Raw genomic sequence first — 18,669 nt, 5'->3', positions numbered from 1 at the left:
TTCGAAGCACCTTTTTTTACTGCACCTATTTACTTTTTTCTTACATTTATCATTGGTGTTCTGGCCAAGGAACTAATTAGGGTGGGGGTGACCTACGTATTAGGGGTTTTCTTTAATTCTAGGATGAAAATGGTGAAAGTAAGAAAATGACTGTACAAATAAAGTTCAAAAATGTGTTTGAGTATGTAGTAAAAGTAGCACTTCAAGATATAATTCACTTATTTAGTACCACAAGATTTCATGTTTTCCCCGAAGCTATCAGGGATTTATTTGATGTGATAACTTTCTTTTTTTACATACTAAGCGGACGCTAACAGAACTGTGGACGCACACCGTCTCAAATGACCAGTCTCCATTATAAAAGGCGGCTTAAAAATATGTCTTTAAAAGATGTAAATAAAAAAATGGTACGTGTATATATAGAGCCAAAAAAATTGAACAAAATAAGCTTGTTAATGAAAGCCCTATACACGTTTGATCCCGCCAAGGTTACTTTACCATCTTCTCAGCATCTTGAGCATTAGTTGTAAATTGATGAGGGCTACTTTAAAAGAAAGAAAGGCATTCCTCGTGGGGGGAAAACAGTCGTGCATAACTTTAGTGTGCCACACACGAACCAAGCTGACGGAACAGCAGGAGATATTGGCCCTCACAAAGCCCCCCACCCTCTAAGCAGCCCCGGACTCATCACCACCTCCGTTTTTTGGGCTCGGATGCCCAAACCATAGCAGCCTAATCAACCCGCAAGAATGCCCGTCTAGAATGCCTCCCCACGCAGCGTGCATGCGGCAGGTCACTGGCTGCCGCGGGCTAAACGTCGTGTTCCTTTACACGCACAGGCATTACATTGGCCTCCCCCTGGGTCACCTAATGAGGACTGCAAAGAAAATGCCCTTTTTCATGACCACCTTTCCGATGAAAACCAGGGAAAAATTCAGTGCGCATTGAAAAAGGGTCCCTGCTACATTCCTCTATTTCAAGGGTCGGGAACTTATGGCTTGATTGAAGACAAACTTCACTGCGGCGTCCTAATATAAGGGTGTGAAAAGCCAAATAGGTAATGAAATGACCTGCATTTATATAGCGTTTTTCAAGTCAAGACTTCCCAAAGCGCTTTACAGGGGGCTTCACATTTCCCAATAGCGGCCCTGCAGCCATGTAAGGCGCTAACCTGCTTATTGTGGGTATTAGGGGTTCAGTGTCTTACCCAAGGACACTTCGACATGTAACACGGAGGAGCCGGGATTCGAACTGCGATCTCTTGATCCCAAGACGAGCCACTGCCGCAATACTCTGTTCGGTTCAGGATATTGTTGGAATTAAATTAACAAAATGTACCGTTTACCTAATTGTTCAATGTAGTTATCTGACTCCATTAACCAAACACAACCTACATTCACCCAACAATTTATGCATACTCGTTTCTTGAGGGAAAAATGAACAGGAAAGCTGACATTTTCACACAGGGGAAGATTTATTTTCCTTAACAAAAGAACTAAGTGAACTCCATCAAAGACAGCCGAAGAAGCGACTTTGGTGTCTGTGTGGGAAGCCTTCTTCTGAAGTCCTTTAGCTTTCTCTTCTTGGCCACATCTCCCCACAAGATGGCGTCTCGACTCCTCCCATGGGTGTGCCAAGGAATTGTTTTGCGCCCAACGTTTTCACAACATAGCGCCTTGTTCTCAAAGCAACGCCTGCCGTCCTCCGTAAGACTCCTGTTATCAAAATTCCCTTGACAAAATATTATGCATTTCGAACAGCCTATCCTGTCATTGAACTAAAGCCCACTCGGTGAAAATCTTACATTAAACTTAATAAACTTCTAAATTGTATTCAATCGTATAAAATCCTTCAATATACAGTATATATTTGGAGGCATGGTGTTCCAATAACGGACCCTGTGCATCTCTATGGAATCTTTTAAATGGCAGCTCATTAAACATTGTATGTTTACTGTTGAGACACTTTATGATGAAAACCAATGGAATAAACTGTTCCAAAAACTCAGAACCCTAAAATATATAAGGTGGCTCTCTCCCCCCAATTTTTTTTTACTTTTATGGCTCTTTGGGTCAATGGGGGTCAGCACGGCGTGTGCAGCACAGTTCTGAGGTCATGAGATGGAATCTCCTGTGTGGAGTTTGCATGTTCTCCCTGTGCTTGCGTGGGTTTCCTCCGGGCACTCCGGTTTCCTCCCACATTCCAAAAACATGCATGTTAGGTTAATTGGCCAGTCCAAATGGTCCCTCGGTGTGAATGAGCGAGCTGTCTGTCCTTGTGTGCCCTGTGACTGGTGGCAACCAGTTCAGGGTGACACTGCCCGATAGCCGGGATGGGATACAGCACCCCCTTCGACCCTACTAAGGATAAGCGGGGCAGATAATGGATGGATGGGTCAATAGGGTTTCCAATTCTGCTCACTTTACATCATCCCAAAAATTTATCTGTAAACCATCTTGGCACTGGCCACACCAAAGGGCCAGTTAATAATTATGAATTTCATTTACAACCTTGGGGCGTCCATGGCACAGTTCTGAAGCCAAGGCTTCAAAACCAGCTACCAGCCTTCCTGTGCAGTTTGCATGTTCTCCCTTTCCTCCGGGCACTCCAGTTTCCTCCCACATTTCCAAAAACATCCATGTCAGGTTAATTTCCCGGTCCAAATGATCCCGAGGTGTGAAAGAGCAAGTGTGTTTTCTGTCTCCGTGTGACCGGCTGGCAACCAGTTCAGAGTGTCCCCTGCCCACTCCCTGAAGATAGCGACCCTACTGAGGATGAGCGGTGCTGATAATGGATGGAGACATTGGGACCACTGACTTTAAACTTTGGCGCGATCGGTCGACACTAATCTCAGACTTTCGCTTCGGCGTAACATCACAAAGTAATGCTAACAATGCAGGTGTATGACACAATGCTGCACCTCACAGGTCAGTGTTGGTAATACAACTGATGCAAGTTATCACATCAAAAAGTTACAATTATTTAAGTTTTGTAACATTTTATTGCATAGTCAAGTATAAAGATCTTAGATACATTCAATCCATTCACTTTAATTACAGTGCTTATTACTCACAACACCCATAGATTAATTCAAACATTTCAAGAGTTACAAATCACAAAAACAAACCCACACCCAGATATATTCAGAGCAGTGCAGTAACAGTGAGGAAAAAAACAAGAGGCAACACTTTCCCTTACAGAAAAAGGCATATTAGAAGTAGCCGTTTCCACCAAATGCACGAAGCGGAAAATGCACATTATGGCCTTCCAAAGGCGTGCTTCACTTTTCAGCGCCATTGAACTGGCTCATGTTGTATACATTACAACAAGATGTGCTGAACAGGCCAAGTTTTCGTGCATTGTTTTAAGTTAGTACAAGCTCTTTAAGGCAACTGCGGACCTGAGATTGAAATTCTAGAAAAAGGGGAAAACAAATGCCTGACAGGATATGCTGCATAGAACACATATTCCAGTGTTAACCAAACAGGAAGCGCCTCGGGGTTGATAATCCGGCACATTTGAGTGGCTGGAAGTGCCCATTGCTTGAATGTTTGCTGGGAAAAGTTGATTGTGCGCTTCTGCCGTTTATTGCCCTGACAATCCATCACACTAGGAAAGAAAAAGTCAAGTAAAGCTGCCCCCCACCGTCCCCCATAAAGAACACCAGTACACTTACATAAAATACAAACTTGTCGGCTTTTTGCCGAACGGAGTCATGGTCTAGTTCGTCTGCGGTAACAACAGCTCACAGAAGGCAGAAGGTCAAAATGTAAGACGCGCTTTTAATTTTTCTTCAGAATATTTGCCAACCAATCCAGTCCCTCGTAGAGGCCGTGTCCGCTTGTGGCGCAGGTCGCTTGGATGAACCATTGTCTGTCGCGCAGGGAGTGAAGACCCAGCTTGTCTGTGATCTCGGCTGCTGACATGGCATTGGGGAGGTCCTGTCAAAAGACATTACGTTCAAAAGACTCCCGATAGGAATGGGCGATATGGCAAAAAACGTTTTTTTTGCCAAAACAAAACGAGGAACAGTTTTATCAAGATTTTGCAAACAATTGCCACCTTTCTGAACATTTTCCTTTGTCATCGTAAGGGTGGGCAACATGACAAAATTAGATGTTGCAATTCCGTTCTTGGATTCAACTTGTGGTTTACTAAAGAAGCCATTAAACACGTTATTAAACGCCATCGCTCTGGAGGATAGCTTTGCTCTAGCTGCTACCATAACTTTAAAGGGACAATGTGTAAAATTTAGTGCCTCCTACTGGTACAAGTAAAAAAAAATAAAAGGGAAAAAATACATGAACTATCATACAACAGTTAGATTTCATTTAAAAAATAGGCTGAGAAATGTATTTCTTTTACATGGTGGGATCCATCATTCAAGTCGCTGCCATGTTTGTCTGGTAACTTGGTGTTGACTCTGGTTTTCGTTAGCATTAGACAATACACAGTTCCCGTATGACGTCACAACATCCAAGGTATTTTCCGACCCGGCGCCATTACTGATGGCATGTTATCGGGATTGGGTAGCGGCAAAGAGTCAACCCGAGATGACAAAGTAAATCAACGATCGTTCGAATTGCGCTGGTGCTTCGGCAAAGTTCGGATTTTTACCAAATACCGATCTTAAGACTCCGCGAGTGTGAGAAGACAAAGCTTTTGTCCTAACAACTTGCTACCTTACGACTCGCAAGGATAAACAGGAAAGAAGCTCCTTCAAAATATCAAAAGAATTTGCTCGGAGCACTTTGTGTCAGGTAAGTAATCTTAAAATTTGATGACATACGTTATATATTTAGTGTTGTTTCTAGTGGATCTGCCGTCATACGGGGTGGTGAATAATCTGCTTTCCAGTTGCCAAGTGGAAGTTACAAATTATTTTGTGCTCCCTTTACACTTTAGAAGTAGTATTAGCTAAACAAGTAAAAGCACACACAAATAATCTAGACAGATGCTGTACAGCTGTTAATAAAACTGCTATTGCCTGTCTTTTTTAAACAATCATGTCTGTACCGAACAAAAAATGTCATCTATAGCACTAAATTACATAATCTGAAAGCTAATTGCCTTGTGGGTAGACGTAAGACATGCACCTGCTCTGAAAGGCCCAACTGAAACCACATCCGTGTTATTGTGGTCACGCCATGTAGCCACAAAAAAATCAGTGAATTATCTAAAAAAAAATTGATAAAATGCGACTAAATATTTTTAAGTCAAATAAATATAATTAATGTGTTCAAATTTTTTAGACTTTTGACTTTGATTTTTTTTTATTGCCAATTTAGGCCCTATTTATAGAATAAGGATTTCAATGCATTATAAGACTAAGCATCTGTGGGAACCCTGTAAAAGAAAAAAAAATCTACTTTTTAGGAAATGTATACTTTAAGGACATGCCGTAGCAATTTTTTGCAATAAAAATGAACAATATTTAACATTGGGCATGGATGCAAACGAAGACACTAGCATTTGCAGCTATCGGCCGTGTCTACAATGCTGAAACTAGTAATTAATGTTCATGACTAGTATTGGCAGTTAAAATATTTCACATTAATTCCTTAAGAGATGCTAACGGACAACGAAGGGGTTGGCAACCTAAAGTTTTGAAAAGCTATCATGGACCCCCAAAAAAATAAAGCCTTATAAAAACCCATTTTTAAATTATAAGAAAAGGTGATTTTCACATAGGTTTGGTCGTTCAATTTTAAATACTTACTCCATATTTAAAAAAAAAAACATCACAAAAAATACATATATATATATCCCTCATACACCTCTTTCTACTTTGAAACAGTGCTAAAGAGCCACAGGTTGCTGACCTCTGAGCTAAAAAGACTATCCACCAAAATGATGCTATTTACCATTACAACTGGCGGCTACGTTAGCAAAAATATGAGCCGAATCCAGGCCTGGGAATAGAATGATCCCCAGAGACAACCCAACAAATTTTCAACATTTCAAGACAATCTATCATGAGCCAACTTAACTCACCTGTTTATTAGCGAAAACTAAAAGCTGAGCGCCACGCAATTCGTCCTCCGCCAACATCCTCATAAGCTCCTCACGGGCTTCGGTGCATCGTTCTCGGTCGTTGCTGTCAACAACAAAGATGAGACCTGCGGCAGAAAACTCGTTAGCTGGTTACCCTGCAACTTATGCTACTTATGATTAAACAAATTCCATTAGAAAACAAAGTTACAGTTGTGCTGTATCCACTAACCAAAGGTACGCCGTTCAATTAAATTTTACTGTAGTCAATTTTAGACATTGTGAAAGAGTTTTAAACGTTTGACGTCTCCTTCTAAATGTGAATCCACGATTTTTCACATTTGTGCTTAATAATGGTGCGTAAAAACGAATCACCATTAGCTTTGTGCAAGGTTACCTTCGGCTCTGATTCGCCTACACATTGTCAATGTGTAAATATTTCTGTTTGGAATTCCTTGGCTAACCAATGTGTCAATCCACATTTGAATCGTTCACTTTTGGCAAAAGATTTTTGAAGTTGAACTGGTCATGATGTTTTCATAGATTGTCACTGACTATGGACTGTAAAAAAGCTTGCAATTGGCCTAAGTCAGGGGCTCATGGAAATACTAAAAATAATCCGAGTCTGTTTATTTTTAAAGGGGAGTAATCCAGCCAAACAGACAGATTTCAAGAAAGTTCGTCAAACATTGCAGTAATGCTTTTAGGTGGATTTTTTTAATCTGTCAGCATGATCGTGTGTTTTGGAGTAAATTTGTTACACGGTTGGATTCCCTAGACGTTCGTGAATAAGAGCACACCCTATTTTTGCAGGAAAATCGTATCATGGGCTGACTCACGGGAGACGTTATAGGTGTGTTTTAGTTTTTAGGTATCTTGTTTCAGGCTGATAGTGAGGTTTCTGTCATGAGTATATTTTGAAATATCTTAAATCCCAAGAGTTTAAGCTTTCCAATTATATGTGGCATGACATATTTCAGGGACTGGTGACACGACTTTGTTTAAAGACTGGCTGTTGGAAAGTTAAAGGGTTAATAAAGGTGCACCCCAAAAAACAAAAACACTGAATTGTTTGAAATGCGTAATGGGTTTCAATTCTCTCCCTTCAAATCAGCAAGTCTTCTCTAATGAAGGCCACCACAAAATATAGTGCGTCACTACTTTATGGATTTTCACGGTGGGTGCCCATTCAGGGATCTCTGTATAATTCAAACTAGGATACAATGTGATGGCTCATCACGCACCTTGCGTGTTCTGAAAGTAATGACGCCACAGAGGCCGGATTTTGTCCTGACCGCCGACGTCCCACACCGTGAAGCTGATGTTCTTGTATTCCACCGTCTCCACGTTAAAACCTACCAGATAAAAAAGGGACGTGTATGTTTACTTTCTCAGAGTGCTGCCAAACATGCTGAAGCAGCTTACCTATAGTTGGAATGGTGGTGACAATCTCCCCCAGCTTGAGCTTGTATAAAATCGTGGTTTTGCCGGCGGCGTCCAGGCCCACCATGAGGATCCTCATTTCCTTTTTGCCAAAGAGTTTGAATAATCCAAAAAAATTCCCCATTGCTGCTGGCCGGAATGTGAGTTTGCTTTGTCTGGAGAAACAAACCAGCTATTGTCAAGCCATCTAACACGGTCAGTTGCGTCACGTGTTGAGTGACGTCACAGATAAGGAAATGTTAAATACAGTACAGCCAACGTTATGGAAACCAGTGAAAATAATGAAAATTATGATTTTCCTATTATGAGGAAGCTTTAGCGCCAACTAGCGTCGTATTGATAATGATTTGTATTAATATTGAATTTTATAAAACAAGCAGTTTACTTTCAGTGCTAAAGGTAAATGCTAACCGCGGTACCATTGCTAGAAAAGTGTTCAAGTAAACAGGCAATCGGTTGCGAGTTTATTAATATTTTGTCTGAAGTGATGAAGTTTAAACGACGTATGTAGGAGAAAACAGCCCAGGGAATCTATCGGCAAAGTAAGCCAACCGGTTAGGTTAGCATTTAGCATACGCAGATTGTCCTTTAGCTCTTTGGTAGTTGATACCGGCGCTCGTCATTAAGTCTACTTGCATTCATTTATAACAACAACAACAAAGACACATACGAAAACAATATATTAAAGTATTTTTTCAGAAAAAGGTCTTACGGGGAGCTTTTACCGGGTAGCGTCTCAAGGCGTTTCCTTCCTTCGGGAAATGGCGACCATTTGACACGTCACAGCTTCCGCCGTGGCTTCACTTCCGCGTTCCATCCTTTCTGCGCTATAGTACCCCCTGTGGTCAAAAGGGGCACTTAACCATATCTGAATTTCAAAATGATGTACATGAGGCAAAAAAAAAAATGAAGAAAAGCCGTGGAAAATGTCTTTAAATTATGCTGAGTAGTTTCAGGGATGCACTCGTCCAACAAAATAGTTGCATACCATTGAGATAAAAAAGTTTTATGGTTTTGAGTAAAAGAGTAAAAGTAAAATTTGGTGTTTCACAAGTTTGGTTCTAATGGGTTGTTTTCTATTTAGATCAATATTTCTATTTTTAAATATAATGCTTCTGAGATGAGTCTTACAGTATAATATTGGGATGAATACGTATTTTTGTACATTTTTTGTTGTTGTTTGAGGTGTCTTAAAAAGTTGAAAGTGAAATATTTTCTCTTTTCGGTTTGTTTATTTGTTGGTTGGTTGGCTGGTTGGTTGGTTGGTTGGTTGGTTGGTTGGTTGGTTGGTTGGTTGGTTGGTTGGTTGGTTGGGTAGTTGGTTTGTTGGTTGGTTTGTTGGCTGGTTGGGTAGTTGGTCGGTTGGATCCTTTGACCTCTAGGGTTGTAGTGGCACCATCTCCTGTAGTATGCCTTGAGAAAGTACAGCCTGGTGGCACCCATGCTTCTCCAGGGCATTTGGTATGTGTTAACAATGCCTAACTGACTTTAAAAATCCTTTATATTATTCCACTACGCTTATCTGCTTTTAGCTTAATTTTAGTACTGCTGTTCCAAGACTCGTCACACATTAGGAAGCAGGAAAAGGGTGGGGGAGGGTTGGAAAGTGATTTTATGCTTGTTTCCATGATTTCTTTCTTTTAGTGTAGCTTGAAAATGGAAAAAGTAAGAAAAGGCCTGTTTCAAATACAGTCCAAACGCCAATGCAAACCCCCAAAATTATGATTTTTTTTTTAGTTATGAGGAATGATCTGACTGAGGCCGCGATCATGACTTCAAATCAGGAGATGGCGGCAGAGAGTAGCACAATTTCAAGTTGCGGACACCACCTTTAAAGTTGTATGTGGCATAAACTTATCCATTTTATATATTATTTATACCTGCCAACACTACAGCTTTACGTGTTAGAAGAACTCCGGACAATTAAAAAAAAAAACATGTCAAGTCAAGTTATGTTTATTTGTATGGCCCTTAATCACAAGGAGTCTCAAAGGGCTGCACAGAACACAGATTATTGCAAACCACCGACTATTATTACACCATCCCCTGATCTACAACCTACTCGAGGGCAAGGAAAAACTCAAAAACCTCAACATGAGAAAAATTAAGAAATCTTGAGAAAGGACCGCACATGAGGTACCGGTAATCCCCGTTCCAGGATGACCAGGCTGAAATGAATGTTGCGATAATAAATAACTCAAACATCTCCCGCTTTTCAAATGAAACAATAACTAGTCTTGACTCGGGACTAGTATTTGAGACTACGTCTGCTTTATTTTGAAGCCAGACTAAGTATTTGTGGGAGAATAAACCGCTTCAACAAGTGCGTTTGATACCTCTAGTTCTAAGCAAGCATATATTGTGTTTGTTGGTTTTCGAGTATTCTGGAAACAGACTGTGTTTTGTGCATAAAATATAGTGCACAACAATATCTTCCTTTAATGTGAAAAGGCTGACATGTATGAAACCAAAGTTTCTTAAAATTGTGCTGAATGTTTTCTATTGATTAATTCCCCCCCCTTAACAAAAAATTGTTGCATTCTATCGAGATAGTGACAGATAAACGTGATTCACAAATAGGTTCAAATAATATTGTCAGATTTCACAAGTTTGGTAATTTACAGTTGGTTGTATTTGTCTAGAACTCTAGATCAACACATTTCTCATTTGATTAAAAAGGATGTTTCCGAGATAAAAATTATAATAAAAAAAGGAAAATTAAGTATTTTTGTAGATTACCATAGAAGTTGTAAGCTACATGATCTTGCACACTTTGTGTCAGAACCAGAACAGGAAGAGGACCCAGATGCGTAACGTTTTCACACAAGCTTTATTTTATGGGAATGGGGCAGTCATGCGCATGAACACAAACACCAATGTTTGGGCGATCGCTAGGCGGAAGAAGTGGGACAGAAGTCCGGCATGGCAAATCAGGAAGCCAGAGGCAGACGAGATCAATACCAGATACACAAGCAGATACCGGACAGGACGGGGTCGACACAGGACAGGACGGGACAGCCAGAATCGATACCAGATACATGAGCAGAGACCGGACATACGGGATCAATTAAGAACAGGATGGGACAGACAGGAACAATACCAGATACTGGAGACTGGAGTCAGATATCAGACAGAACGAGACAGACGGGATCGATACTGGATACTGGAGACAGATATCAGACAGGACGAGACAGACGGGATCGATACCAGAGACTGTCGCAGGATATCGGACAGGATGAGACAGGTGGAAACGATACCGGATACCGGAGACTGTAGCAAGATGTCAGACAGGACGAGACAGACGGGATCGATACCAGACACTGGAGACTGGAGTCAGATATCAAACAGGACGATATAAACGGGATCGATACGCGATACTGGAGTCAGATATCAAACAGGACGAGATAGACGGGATCGATACCGGACAGGATTCACAAGCAGGATACCGGACAGAGTCATAACACACGTCTTGCGGCTGCAGAGGTTCGTTCACGGACTGACAAGGGGTGAGTGAGGGCACTGAGCTTAAGTAGGAGGGAAGCCAATCAGGCAACGAGCCGCCACTGGCGCCAAACGGGCGGGGCCAAGTGAGGGCAATGGACAACTGTGACACTTTGAATACTTACAAATAAATGGAAAAAAAATATTGATATTTATGAAAAAAAGCTGAACAGTTTCTAAAATAGTAACATACATGCCTGGCAAATTATACTTTCTGCCTGTATTTTGTACTTTTTGGTGATCATTTTAAATTGTGTACACTGTATAATAATTTTTGTACGGGGGAAAAAATCAAATGCATATGATAAGCGATACAGAATATGATGCAAGTGGGGAAATAACTAGAAAGTTGCTAAAATAACTGTGTTGCTTATTTGGAAAAAAAAATAAACCTGTTTACCACATATTTTTTGTTTTTATTCTTTATAGTCAGTCTTGCTTTGAGTGAATAGGTGCTGTGTTGTGTTTGTAAGGATTCTTATCCTTAGTTATCATTAATAATGGGAACAATTGGCTTAAGTTGACAGGTATGGTATTATCACACATTATTATAATGTATTTATGTTTCTTTCTCGATAATTTGGTAAGTGAAATAACTAATTGCAGCAACAGTAAAATGATTTTACACTAAAATACACATTTCAAGAAAATTGATATGTTTGTCATTTTTACTTAAGCTTAAAGTTTGATTATTTTTTATACTTTTGTGTCAATCGAACCCCCCCCCCCCCCCACATTAATAAATAACAAATAAAAACAAAAAGTAATGTAATAATAATACAAAATAAGTATACAACGATAAATATCATAAACGTTGTTTCTTTTTTAAATTTAGAGTATAGCTAATCTATTTTAATTTATTGTATTTACCAGGAAATCAGCAAAGTATTTATAGGTCTGTTTTAACACACAATAATTCGACTTCCTTTCCCTTTTTTTTATGCCGAGTTTCTCATTGAAGCCCTCTTTGAGAGGCCAGTTGAATTTTAACCAGGGTCAACTATGCCGGCTCCCCCCAGCAGGGGGGGCCCCAGGAGGCCTGTGGACTTTATAGCTGGTGTAGGACCACACAGTCAAGGGTCATAACACCGTCTCACTTCCCCCCCACGAAACCATAATTTGCGTTTGGCCTTGCCAATCGCACTCCAGATCTCTTTTAGCATATTTGCACGCATTGTTGTCATTCATGTGGCTGTTGTTTATCCGGAGATAAAAATGATTTTGAGTACTTCTCATCCCAAAGTTGAAGTGGATAAAGTTTTCCAACTGTACAATAATCTCACTCTTTCATAAAAACACATTGGCCAAAAGGAAAATGTCAACGCAAAAATGTAATGTACTCTTATTTGTGGACTCTACGTATACTGCAAAGTTTAGCGTTTTTAATCCATGTGCGGGGGCGTCCGTTTGTGGAAAATTTCCATTAAAAATACATCACAGGGTACATGTTTACGCAGGCAATAATCCAATTTGAAACTCAATATTGCCACTATTCCAAATTAAGGCCTACATTTTTCAATGTCAGATTACCATGTTTTCGGACTATATTATATGCCGACAAATAAAGGTAGATACGATTAGAAATGCATAGCCTACTTATATTTGTGTGTTACTACACGAGGTTTTATTGTAGTACCGTAGTTGCGTACCGATTGAGCATTCGAAAAACATCACGGACTGAAACCATAAACCATAGATTGCAGCAGGAATCGAACCCGGGTCACAGTGGTGAGAGTGGTCAACTCAAGTCACATTTATTTGATTAGCCCTTGATCACTATCTTAAAGGGCTGCACAGGGTACAATTACACTATTTCCTGATCTTAAACCAACATGTGGGTAAGGAAAAACTCAGCAGGAGGTATATAAGAAACATTGAGAAGGGGCCTCACTTAACGACTAGACCACTAGTTATACGGATGACATATGAAAGGGCGTTAATTTTCATCTCATTTTCATACTTTTTTACTCATGTGCCATATACGAACATTAAACAATGGATGAAACAGAAATTTCATCCAGAAAGATATAAATAGACGCAAAGTGTCATGATGACTGATTAATTTTACCTGTGCCCGCTCATTCGGCGCCAGCCGCTGCTGGCTTCCTGATTGGTTTGCCGTCATATTTAAGCTCAGTCCTTTCACTCACCTCTTGTCAGTCCGTCAGCGAACCTCTGTTTCTACAAGGCAAGCATTTTGACTGTGACTCCAGTCGGTCCCAGGTTTTTTTCACCCGTTTTCCACCCGTCTGTTCCTGATTTCCCCGTTTGGCTATCGACCTGTTTTTCCGTCTACGACACTACGATCTCCCGCTCCGGAAGATCCACCTCCGCATTCGGAACACGTTCGGATTCTGTGAGCGGCTTGCTTCCCGCATCCAGCGAACACAGGATCACGGACGCTGCCTTTCCTCTTCTCAATAAACTTATAGGTTATTGTTACGCACCTGGGTCCTACATGATTCAATTGTTTGTTTGTTTGTAAATGATTCAAATTGAATCGTTTCTCCGGCGCCGTCACGAATGGCAGCCACTCCAGCAGCTCCCGTGTTATTTTCGATTGTTCTCAGCTCAGGGATGCTGCTGGAAAAGTGAATTTCCCTTCGGGGATGAATAAAGTATCTATCTATCTATCTATCTATCTAATTGCGTTGCGGTCGTGACACAAAGTCCGATTCATCATCAGACACACCAAAGAGTTTTTGGATCTATGATGGGCTGCACACCAGTGCCGGTCACTCGATCTCCCCTAACTTGCTCAACCGCAATGCCAAATGTCACAAAGGACCCAGAGTTGGATGCATGAAGAGTGCCTGCTTAAAGAGATAAATAAATTTGTTTTTTGTACAATGCACATGCAGTAGAATTAGCTTATAATGTGGAACAGGCCCTTATTAAATGCATTTTCAACCTGGATTTAAAGAACCTTTTTTGCCCGCTAAATTATCATTACTTATCTTTAGCCTGCTAGCTGTTTTTTCTGAACACAGTGTTTAGTCAGCACTGGTCAAAGGACACGATTCTACCATGACTTCCTTAGGAAAACGTTCAAAAGGGCAGCCCATTTCAAAACTCTGTTTCGATACAAATCACCAGAAATCTTTCATTCGTTTTACTGATGACTTTTCCATCCCTAGCCAGTGCCCTTGTTCTTGGCTAAGAAACCTGGGTATGATGTTAAACCTGTTACTACTAGACATAAAAACCACCACTGGGATAGTCGCACACGAATCTTGTTGATAAAGGGAGAAATCTTCAATTCAAATCATCTCATGCTAACGCCGTTTTAGTTCCGGATTTAAAAAACAGAATTGAATGAAAGATAAGTAAAATAGCATTTGTCAGCATTTCCTTTAGCACTAAAATGATTCTCTAGATGCCGTAATTAAGAAATTCACACGAAAGAGAGGGGACTTGTAGCAATGAAAGCAATGATACTAGCTTAGCTCTGTTTTCTTTATTTAGACACAGACATGCTGCTGACCTCGGTAAACAACTTGAATTTGGCTTCTACGAGACACACACACGGTTTCCAAACCCACGCTTGACTTTTTCCTGCCTTTTTAATCCTTCAATTTTATCTTGCAGACAGCCATTCAAAAATAGGCCTTTGGTTCAGGTGTTGGTCAGGCAGTACGAGGCGTCAATAAGATGTCTTCCTGAGAAATGATAACCCAAAAGCATTTTTAAATTGTTGGGCTTTCTCAATGTGAAACAAAACCCACAACATCTTTTGTTTATTGCTCGTTGTCGTAGAAAGAACGAAGAGGCGTTGAGTTGGGAGCGTTGCCCTGGCTTTGTGCTCTGCTGACCAGTTTAGAAAGTCAAATTTGCATCCGAATGCTTACGCTGTCATTCCCCTGACTCAAAACACACGCACACTTGTGGCACCCGTTCCTCTGCTCTTGTTCTTTTTTACGACACTGTCTCCAACGTGACACGAGTCCAACGATTCTACAATTATTACCGATATATTTGTGTTAGAAGTACAGTTTCAACTGTCTATTGTCATTGATAACAATGCAGTGATTGTTTAAAACAATATTAGACATGGCATATAAACACCTAGTAAAGACTTTTATCTATCTATCTATCTATCTATCTATCTATCTATCTATCTATCTATCTATCTATCTATCTATCTATCTATCTATCTATCTATCTATCTATCTATCTATCTATCTATCTATCTATCTATCTATCTATCTGTCTGTCTGTCTGTCTGTCTGTCTGTCTGTCTGTCTGTCTGTCTGTCTGTCTGTCTGTCTGTCTGTCTGTCTGTCTGTCTGTCTGTCTGTCTGTCTGTCTGTCTGTCTGTCTGTCTGTCTATCTATCTATCTATCTATCTATCTATCTATCTATCTATCTATCTATCTATCTATCTATCTATCTATCTATCTATCTACCCTGGTCATATCCCTCGAGAGGGGTGACCCACAACAAGACAAACACATACAAAAACAAAGAAAATAAAAAAAGGGAGCCGAAAAAAATAATCTTTGGACTATGGCCAACCCAAATGCCCAAACACCCAAACAGGTTAAGCACCACAGCACCCAAGTTGGTCATGCTTTCGTCCCTCCAGATGAAACAGGACACAAGAAAGCGGCCATGTCACTCGGGTTAGGGTGACCCAACTCACTCTTCTGTTCAACAACAGGGCACGACAGCTTTCACTGGTTTACCCCTGCTGCATCATACAGGTGCCCTGCCCATCCCTTAGAACGTGTCCAAACATCCCACTATCCTTTCACAACACCTCTCCATTCCTATCACAAACAAGAGTTCTAGCTTCCACTACATTTAGACATCTTTCCACCAGTACACTCATAACACCATCCATTCACGTCAATCGCGGCCTTCTTCTTGGTCTCCTTCCATTTACTTCTGCTCTGTAGATCCTCTTCAACATTCGCTCCTCATCCATCCTCTCCATGTGTCCAAACCAACCAAGTACTCTCTTATCCACACGCTTGCTCAGTTCCACTACTACTCCAGTTCTGGCTCTTAAAATTTCATTTCTCAATCTATCCAATCTTGTCACTCTTAACATACTCCTCAAACACTTCATCTCTAAAACATTTAATTTTCCTTTTCAAATCTGCTTCTTGAGTGCATCGTAACAATAGTACAATAAAATTCCAAAATAAGTTGATACATAAGATATAAATACCCATTTTTCTATCCATAGGGAAGATATATATTTATTATAGAATTGTGCACTTGTTTAGGGTGGTGATAGCCCTAAGGAAGAAACTGTCTCTGAGCCTATTAATCCTTGTGGGTCGGTCGATCTGTCTTTGTCCATCTAATGTGTTTAATGCTTCTTTAAAAAATGTCAGTTTTTAAAGAATAAAGAGACTGGAAAATCATACTCTCCTTAATAAATAAAGATAAATAAACAAAGTATGTAACTATAATCCTCGTCCTCTGATTTTTGTCCCGTTCTATTAGGACTTTTAGTTGTTACAAAAGACTTTATTCATGCATTAATCATATAACAATACATATAACAACAGTAATAATGTTAGGCATTGTGATAATAATATCAGACTTTTTTTTACAGCCACAAGCAAGATCATTTGTATATGAGCTTTTGTTTTATTTGTATTTCAGTCTGGAAATATTTTTATTTATTTATTTATTCAGGTTTGAAAATACTGTGATAAAATTTTGTGGACCATCAATCTGAGAACCACTGCTATAGGTGACATCTAGCATGACTCAGAAATTATTCGAAATTTGGTGTTTTGGAATGTTGTGAAGATGTGATACATGTTTCCATTCATAAATATAAAATGCCTTGCATTTTCTAATTGTGGGTGGGAAAAGTACGGCTTGTGGTCCACATATGGCATTGTTTGAAAGAAAAGTACCAAAAATCGGACAGAAGTTCAAAAGTGCTTTATTTCCTGGGGATATAGTTAACAAAATTGGGAATGCATAATCCAAATTAAATGCTTCAGCATACAGTACCATTTATTTCTTAATATTTGTGTTTTATGAAATACACATTTTACTGTAAGTTTATTTTAATTAAACTACGCCAAGTGGAGCTAAGCAGACACACTAGCTGTTACCCGAAGTCACCTGAGCCACTCACTGATGATTTTAATGCTATTTATAGTGAAACGTTTACAACAGTCTTCAGGTTAAAGAAACAATACTATTTATTTAATCTAATATCTGTTAAAATGTGCAGATTACAATAGACACAGATGGGCAAAAGGGACAAAAACAATAAACCAGCTTACGCGTTAGCGTAGAAGTTTAAACCCTTTGCTCGTCCGGGTGGTATACCTCTCTGACAACAAAGCCTTCCTACCTTTAAACAACTCAAAATGGACCTACCCCATGGAGAAAACAAAATAACAATCAACGACGAACCTTATAGTCCACTGTGCCCTACATATAAAAAATATTTAACACAATCATATTTTTTTAAGGTGCGTCTTATAATCAGGTGCGGCTTATAGTCCAGAAACCATGGTAACTTTTTTTTTTTTAAATTTAAATGTGGAAAAAATGGCTTTTTAATTATTTTTTTATTTTTATTTCTTATTTACAACACATTTAGAACCTCTTGTAATGACCTGTTCTATATTTAAACGTCAAATAGGTTCCTGTAAGAATTGCACGTTTGATTATTGAGGTGGTCTGTTGTAAAATCCTCCAGCAACTTACTTCACTCTTCAAAACGGTTCTCTAGCGCAATGCCGCCATTCTCAGTGGCGAATCCACTCGAGGTCCAGATAAATCCATTAAATCCGAACTGCACTTTACACGTTCTTCGCTCCTTTTCGCCGTCATATCTCGGCACACACTGACAGTTGTGATGTGAGGACACACAACTATAAATAGGACAGTTGGGGGTGAAAATACGCCCCCACCTTCAAAAAAACACAACTTCTCTATCCAGTCTATAAAAGCAAACACAAATTCTGATGGGTTGACAACAAATCTCTTGGTCAATGCCACGGTGTCCTGAAATCCCCTTAAAAATGGTTTCAATCGAGGACACCTTTCATCAGATAGGGGCTCACGTCCCTGGTAGGCTCCAGTAGTAGTCTACGGACATCAAATCAGATGAAAATGAATGTAAGATGAAATGAGAGTGGAGGCATTTGCAGGGGTGTCAAAAAGACTTCCCAGGGTGAGAATCTCAGTAGGGGCCTTGCTCCCCGCTAAGTGGGGACAAAAACACTCAGCAAGGGGCATGGACATTGTGCGTCCAATATTTGTAAGACCAAACATATTCAAAAGTTTATTCATGATTTATATGCACTTTGGTTCGTTTTCTTTGAAAATAAATTGTGGTTGGCTGCTCTTTTGCTACAAAAGCAGTCCGATTCGGTCGGAAATGTAACGGAACTCGTAAAGACAGGCGTGGGACGCCTTCCCTGTGTCTCGTGTTGAGGATGACGGCTCGGCCCAGAGGTTCCAAAAAGGGAAACAAACCGAACATTATCGCGGTGGCCATGAGAGAGTCGACCCTGGCGCTTGGCCGCCGGCTACCGGAGCCAGCGGGCACCGTACCCTACGCACCTCACAGTAGGGGGCGCCACGGAGGGAAACAGAGGATCAATGTGCTGCGATGTCGTCTGCCAATCACCTTTGTGTCCCAATTGAAAAGGTCGCTAAGAGGATTTGCATACGATTTTACACCCCGCCACGGATACATTTGGACACTTTCGAGACCTGGTCGTCATCGTGATACTTTTCACGTTCGCACTA

At 40.3% G+C, this 18,669-nt stretch overlaps 1 protein-coding gene across 2 annotated transcripts; it reads right to left on the bottom strand.

The window, feature by feature from the left end:
* Positions 1–2,978: 2,978 nt before the first annotated feature.
* On the bottom strand, positions 2,979–17,734 carry LOC148376442 (ADP-ribosylation factor 3-like). Of its 2 annotated transcripts, none has more exons than XM_088347164.1 (6): positions 17,620–17,734; positions 8,160–8,273; positions 7,417–7,589; positions 7,236–7,346; positions 5,995–6,119; positions 2,979–3,941 (listed from the first exon to the last, which is right to left on the bottom strand). In XM_088347164.1, exons 3-6 carry the CDS (start codon positions 7,556–7,558, stop codon positions 3,783–3,785), a joined length of 537 nt encoding a protein of 178 aa, XP_088203290.1. In that variant the 5' UTR covers positions 7,559–7,589; positions 8,160–8,273; positions 17,620–17,734; the 3' UTR covers positions 2,979–3,782. The 2 variants fall into 2 exon arrangements, with proteins under 2 accessions (XP_088203290.1, XP_088203281.1); XM_088347155.1 differs by having other exon boundaries at positions 8,147–8,273; positions 17,620–17,732.
* Between the last annotated feature and the right edge of the window lie 935 nt (positions 17,735–18,669).

Source organism: Urocampus carinirostris, chromosome 1 (assembly GCF_059441175.1).
Source record: "Urocampus carinirostris isolate Australia breed hairy pipefish chromosome 1, RoL_Ucar_1.0, whole genome shotgun sequence".
NCBI classification, from domain to species: Eukaryota; Metazoa; Chordata; class Actinopteri; order Syngnathiformes; family Syngnathidae; genus Urocampus; species Urocampus carinirostris.
Note: the sequence above shows the minus strand (reverse complement) of the source record. Positions and strands in the feature narration are given on the sequence as shown.